The sequence below is a fragment of the Argentina silus genome (assembly GCF_951799395.1).
Source record: "Argentina silus genome assembly, chromosome: 4".
In the NCBI taxonomy this organism is placed as follows: Eukaryota; Metazoa; Chordata; class Actinopteri; order Argentiniformes; family Argentinidae; genus Argentina; species Argentina silus.
In genome coordinates, this window is record NC_139658.1 from 6,030,245 (window position 1) to 6,037,602 (window position 7,358).

Below are 7,358 nucleotides of genomic sequence, written 5' to 3' on the forward strand. Positions count from 1 at the left end.
GTCCCTGCCGCTGAAAACATCCCCACAGCATGATGCTGCCACCACCATGCTTCACCATATGGATGGTATTGGCCAGGTGATGAGCGGTGCCTGGTTTCCTCCAGATGTGACGCTTGGCATTCAGGCCAAAGAGTTCAATCTTGGTTTCATCAGACCAGAGAGTCTTGTTTCTCATGGTCTGAGAGTCCTTTAGGTGCCTTTTGGCAAACTCCAAGCGGGCTGTGCTTTTTACTGAGGAGTGGCTTCCGTCTGGCCACTCTACCATAAAGGCCTGATTGGTGGTGCTGCAGAGATGGTTGTCCTTCTGGAAGGTTCTCTCATCTCCACAGAGAAACTCTGGAACTCTGTCAGAGTGACTATTGGGTTATTGGTCACCTCACTGACGATGGCCCTTCTCCCCCTATTGCTCAGTTTGGCCGGGCGGCCAGCTCTAAGAAGAGTCTTGGTGGTTCCAAACTTCCATTTAAGAATGATGGAGGCTACTGTGTTCTTGGGAACCTTCAACACTGCAGACATTTTTTTGTACTCTTCCCCAGATCTGTGCCTCGACACAGTCCTGTCTTGGAGGCCTATGGACAATTCCTTCAATTCCTCATGGCCTGGTTCAAGTCGTAGAAACATCTCAAGGATAATCAGTGGAAACAGGATGCACCTGAGCTCAATTTCAAGTGTCATAGCAAAGGGTTTGAATACTTATGTAAATGTGATATTTCAGTTTTTTATTTTTAATAAATTAGCAGACATTTCTAAAAACCTGTTTTTGCTTTGTCATTATGGGGTATTCTGTGTAGGTTGATGAGGAAAAAAAAAATTGAATCCATTTTAGAATAAGGCTGTAACATAACAAAATGTGGAAAAAGTGAAGGGGTCTGAGTACTTTCTGAATGCACTGTATTTACTTTTACCTGCTGTAATGAGTTACATAACAAACAGATGGTAATTGCAGTCTGTAATGCCTTGCATTATGCTCCATGTTCTATAGGGAGTGATGTACACACACATACAGTAGATATACAGTACACACAAAGTAACTCAGTCAGTCACTCAAGAGGACATACAGGTGCACTGGTATCAGACCCACAAAAGTAAGAAAAGGACTTTTTAGAAAGTAAGCTTTCATTTGCAGTTCTTTTGTTTTTCCCTCACTTCAATTCAGACGAAGAAGGAATATAATATGCCTTCTTTTCGCTCACATATACCATGAACCATTGAATCAGCTTCTGAACTTATTTTCTGCCCATACAATTTCTGGGGAAAAAAAGAACAATCTCAGAGTCAACCAGTTGCACATCAGTAGCACACTCATCCCCCATTTAAACAGGAAGAGTCCTTGACGTTTTGACTCTGAGTGTTCCTTCACAGCGCAACGGCGGGCTCTTCGGCAACCACCTCAACCACGTAAACGGGGACCACCGGCGCTCCTCGGGCCACCAGACTAACGCCACACAGCGGCCCCTGCAGGTGCAACCGCCACCCCACTACGCCCACATGGAGCAGCCAGTGGGACGCCTATGCCGAGCCAACGCCATGTCACACCCGAACCACCACCACCATCACCACCACCACCACCACCACAACTCCTACGGCAAGTCGCCCAAGTCCACCAACATCAACCTCAACAACGCCAACGTGTCCAGCCTGCCCAACGGGGGACACCATCGCTACTACGAGCACGCACCCGCCAACGGCTACCCCGGCCACCGCGGCTCCTACTACGACTATGAAAAGCCCCGGACGCCACATGGACAAAGGTGACCACACACTGACCCTCAGCCATCTCTCTTTGTGCTGTTGAAATGGGTGAAGCGTCATGTGTTGAGTGGAATTGATTTAACAAGAGAGAATGAGGTTAATTCACAGTGATTTGGAGGCTTGGAGGCTTCAAATAAACGTCAAACACAATATAAGTTGTAAATGTAAAAGTATAACCTTTAAACTCCTCCAGTCCCTCTCCTATTCACCTGAGGGACTTTCTGAGTCCCTCACAGTCATACCACTGTCTCAGTGTATGATGTCACCACGCTGGGTTTGACCCAATAGAACACCCTGAGCTAGGTTAGCATGCATTGTTAGCATGCGGGAAGCAAAACCCATAAGGCCATTACTGTATGTGTACCATTACAGATTTCTCCGAAGGCAGGAATCAGCGTGTTCTTATCAAACCTTCCCTTGTCACTGACCTATCGGCAGAAACCCTGTAAGACCCAAAACTGACCAATCATATGCTCCCCATCCCATAACTGACAAATAACACTCTTATTCAATGACAGTCCATTCCATAACTGACCTATCGCACACTGTCTCCAGACTTCCCATTCCAGAATAGGTCAATACCTTTCTTTGGTATACACCTCAGGGTTGTGGTCAATCTCATTTACATTACTGTCAATTCAGAAAAGCAATTATTCACAATTATGTGAATTTATAGATTGAATTTCTAACTGTAGTTCAAATGGAATTGACCCCCAACAATGGCACACACACCTGCCATCCTGCTCTCTCCTCCTCCTTCAATGATACATATATAGGAATGCTGTATATGATTCATATACTGTATGATATATATGTCACACTGTCCTTTCCCTTTTCTCTCTGTTCTCTCCTCCTCCCTTTCTCCTACCTAACCAAAATGCTTTCTCTCAACCATCCCTCTGCTTTCTTGGACAGAAGGCGCTACTATGAGACCTATGTTAGGTATGTTATCTTCCTAGGTATGCCTACAGCAGTACAGTATGTTTCTACAACAAAGGAGAACATTTTCATTTTGATTCAGTTTTTGGTCCAATGAGTGACTGCATCCCTGCTAAGTGAGAGCCGTGTGTGCTGTCCAGTCATCCCTCTTCCTGCCTCCCTACCTCTAAATGAGGATACAGTGTCTCAGTGCCCTTATTTTTGGGGAGAGATGGGGAAGGCATGAGTGGCCAGCATACTGCCTAGACCAGTCTTGCTGTATGCATGTGTCTGGTAGGAAGGAGAGCACCGCTAACAGAAGTGAAGTGCTTGCCTTGAAGGAGGACTCAGATGCTCAAACCCATGGATATGTATGGAAACTTACCTTACTCCCCCTAAATCCTCACTTCCTAAGAAGCCAACTACCAGTAAATAAACCTCCTCTAAAATGTATTTTATTCACTTAACCACGGCTATAATGCATTACAAGGGGATGTAAGTTTTGATACATCTGATTGAGGACTTCAAAATGCTAGGCAACCGTAGTTTTCCTTTGAGACTGTCCCCTAGTGAAACATTGCGTGATGTTCTTTATGGTAAATCTGCACAGCTGGTGTTTCTACCTGTTGTGGCTGTGGTGGTAGATGAAGGCGTTCTGTTGCATCGCTGCCCCCTGGAGGCTTGCGTTTGCATGGCAGTGCATGGCCCTGTTCCCCCCTAACCCACAGCAGAGTCACAACCAGCACCCTCTGACCTCTGAACCCTGACCTCCCACCAGGGCGCATGGAGGAGATCGTGGCCACCCCACCATCCGTAGGGAGGAGGAGTTGGATGAGGACCGCTACTCTGGAGAGTACTACAGTGGGGAGGAGTTCTATGAAGATGACAGCATGCTGTCAGGAGACAGGTAACAAACCACCCTCCATACCCTAATATACCATTACGAAGACAACAACACCCACTTTGAATTGGGAAATAGCAGTTTTGTGTGAAATATATACACCGCCTGTTATTTACATTTTTTCCTCTCACTTTATTGAATTTTGTTGAATAGCTTTTGAGTGTAGTGCTGTCTCCCATATGTTTTATCTGTGGGGGAAAACCTACTGTTGTACTGTACAGTACTGTGTTTAGCGATGAGCTTTGGACGAGTCATACTGTTCACTTCTCCAATGGTCGACCATTGTCTTTCAGGAGGTCCTATAAGGAATACCTTGACAGGTACCAGAACAGTGACACTGAATATGAGACTCCCAGAGGTTACCATCACCCTGACAGTTACTATGACGATGATGAGCAGCCCCTCTACCACGATCCAAGAAGGTCACCTAAGAGACGGCTGCTTCCTGCCACACCGCAAGGTAACTCCCTTCCCAGCATGGAGAATGTTTCTAAAGGCCTCTACATGCTTCTGTGTCACTTGTGTGTCTAGTATGTGGTTTGCACTGCGCAACACTGTCGCAAGCACTCATACTTCATTCATACTTCTGCGTAGCCTGTGCACAGTGGTGTCATTACACTTACACTGTACACACTTCTGGTGGCTTTCATATTACCGATTACATAATTAATGGTTGAGAACAGCTGCAGTCAAAGTAGGGTGGCAGAAGTCAGACTGTACTGTAGGCTAGTGGCTAGTTAACAAACAAAGCTAATTAGCTAGCTAGTAAACAAAGGCTTCCAGCCAGGAGAGCATAACAAAGAAGGTGGGCTTTGTTTGAGTCCCAGCCACAGCTCCACTTTTCTTTGTTACCTCCATTCACTAACCAACCAGTCAATGGTGTGCAACATCTACGCGGCCGGTCGCTCATCGAGAAATCGAGAGAGGTGTGCGACACCCTGTGCAACCTCCTCTGCAACAGTGGCACGACCTTCGCGAACCTACGCAGACCCCTGGTTGCGTTGTTGTTGATGAAGCATGAATTGGCCTTAAGGCAGGCCTAGTGGCTATGCAGCATCATCAGAAAATGCAGAGCTAAAAACCATTGTCTGCAATGGTCATGCAGTAGTCAGATACTTTAGAAGCAACCTGCTCAAAACACATCAAAGAGTAATTCACCTTCAGGTTTTTGATGAATTTGTTTAATTGACATGGTTTTAATTACTCTTCTTCTTTAATCGTTTTTTTATGTGAAATGTGTGTTTTGCTGCCACTTACAGTAATGCATGCATTCAGTGTTCCCTGCATGAGTCGTCACACTCACTGGCCTGTCCACCCCTCACTCACTCAGGTAACAGGAGGCCGTCCTTCAACTTTGAGTGTTTGCGCAGACAGGGCAGCCAGGACGAGCTCCCACACCAGCGCACTGCTCTACCACTGCACCTAATGCAGCACCAGGTAACACACACATACACACACAGACATGCACACATGCACGCAGGCAGGCATGCACACACACACACACCAGTGCACTGCTCTAGATGACCCCTGCACTTTATGTACTGTACACATGTCACACACACAAACACACCCCTCACAGTGCACTACTATAAAACTGGACCCAATATTGCATGAATTGAAACACAGTAACCCGTGTATAGCTCTCCCACTCCTGATGCAGCAGTGAGTAAGGTCTGTGTCTGGTCGCTCCTCCTCCAAGGTGATGGCAGTAGCAGGGCTGGACTCCAGCAGAGCCCACCGGCTCTCCCCAACGCGCTCCACCCGCTCCTGGGCCACGCCCCCCGCCACACCGGCCAGTAAAGAGCAGTCACCGTACTATACACCTCTGATCCGAGTGGACCATCCACGCAGGGAGAGTGCAGGCAGCAGCCAGGTGTCAGTGCGTAAGAGCTCCTGGTACACAGATGACCCTGAGTACTCTCAGAGGACCTACTCACCTGTCCACCTGCAGGTTCCCCCAGAGTTCCGCAACCAGTACCACCAAAAGAGAGGCAGCGCCACAAGCCTGGTGGAGGCGGTGAGTCAGGGGGGTTGGGGGTGGTTTGGTGTAGGGCTAGGAGTTTTTCTTGACCACATGACTTGATTTACATTGTTTATTTTACAGGAGTGACCGCTGATTTAGGTGGTTTGAACTCTCAGAACCATTGAATTTGAGATATCATAACAGTAACTGGAATAATTCATTGTAACACACTATGGGTCTGTTTTCTCCTGTTGTTGAGCAGGTGTTGATATCAGAGGGCCTCGGGAGATACGCCAAGGATCCAAAGTTTGTGGCCGCTACCAAGCACGAGATAGCAGACGCCTGCGAGATGACTATAGACGAGATGGAGAGCGCGGCCAGCCACCTACTGAATGGTGGGGTGGCCCCGGGCATCAACGGGGTCAACGTGTTCCCTGTTCTGAACCCGCGGGACTATGAGCTGCAGGACGCCACAGCCAGCTATAGTGATGAGGAGCCTGAGGTCGAGCCCCGAGCGCCCTATGAGGAGGACCTGGCTGATGAGATGATATGCATCACAACTTTATAGCATTGGCTGGAGAACACTACAAACTAGTATACACTTCATAAACTACCATCAGTGAAAATAAAGAGAAATGCATCTATTGGCTCACGACCAAAAGAAGTGCCTTTTACCTGGAAGAGAAGGCACCTTGAGAAGAGACACACTGGCCCTGCCCATTCTCTCTTACTCACCTCCTGCTAGTAAGGGAAGTCACGTCTGTCAATCACAGAGCCAGGAACCACTCCTGGTGCCAGGGAATCTTGTTTGTCCCGCCCCAGACCAACACTGGCACATAGGGGACCATGCCCATCTGTCATAGGTCACGGTCTGGAGGTGACACACACAGGTTCACCCAACAGCCAATCAAAGACAAGGACATGGCATGTTAGTGAAGAAGATGGACCCATTGGCAGAGGTGTGAGATACTAGAGGGCGGGTTTTTAAGGGTGATGACAATCAGATGTAAGATGTCATTACCTCAGTCACTTTATTAAAGGTTTGGCATATCATGCAAGTTTTCAATGCAAGCATAGAAAGGCATATCTCCCAACCTCCTTAGACATAGTGTAACTTGATCCCTAAATCATTGAAATAGAATAATAAAAAAATTGCTGTAGATGGGTCAAATTGAGAAGAGCAACAGTAGAGATTAACCAGTTTATGCAGGAGATATCAGTCATATTTATAGCATCATCAAACTGGAGATACGTATATACTTTTGAGGCAACAGCAGCATTTGTGATAAATGCACTAGCAGGCAGGTTATTTTTAATTTTAGAATAGCCTGATTAATATTTCATAGTAGATATACTGTACATGAATTGTATTATATAACAAAAAAAAACTTTGTAAAGAGATGTTCTATATTTTGTAATTATGTACCATTTAAAAGAAGATCAGCAATATGGACCCTAATGAAACCTATTACGTTATGAAAGCAGATTGGGGTTATTTTATTAGGTACAATATTCTGACTTTTATTTGCCTTTTCTTTTTTGCTCATATGCATCTTTGATTTGTCTGTGAAAACAGCGTTTTTTAAGAGTTTATGCTTGTGCGACAACACGACTGCACAAGATATGCAAATGTCTTTGTTTTTACTTGCTTTATGAGCATAAGAGTATATAAGTGTAACTCCACCAAACCAACACCAATTCCACAAGGTTAAGCCCACTTTTGAATAACTTATGTGTAGGGCTTGCAGTACAGATGAAATGCTGAAATATTATAAAATGTGATAAAGAATTTTCTTTGCATATTTTGTGCAGGGGAGGTGCACA

The 7,358-nt window shown here is 46.0% G+C and overlaps 1 protein-coding gene across 1 annotated transcript in view; it reads left to right on the plus strand.

Moving 5' to 3' along the window:
* Positions 1-6,202, plus strand: part of cacna1da (calcium channel, voltage-dependent, L type, alpha 1D subunit, a) — a gene marked incomplete at its 5' end in the record, with an annotated part of 52,821 nt that extends 46,619 nt beyond the window's left edge. The window contains 6 exons of the mRNA XM_083669149.1: positions 1,363-1,751; positions 3,449-3,577; positions 3,865-4,031; positions 4,902-5,008; positions 5,271-5,588; positions 5,797-6,202. Coding sequence (XP_083525275.1) covers positions 1,363-1,751; positions 3,449-3,577; positions 3,865-4,031; positions 4,902-5,008; positions 5,271-5,588; positions 5,797-6,102 — 1,416 coding nt within the window. The 3' untranslated portion in view covers positions 6,103-6,202. The remainder of the gene's footprint in view (positions 1-1,362; positions 1,752-3,448; positions 3,578-3,864; positions 4,032-4,901; positions 5,009-5,270; positions 5,589-5,796) is intronic.
* Between the last annotated feature and the right edge of the window lie 1,156 nt (positions 6,203-7,358).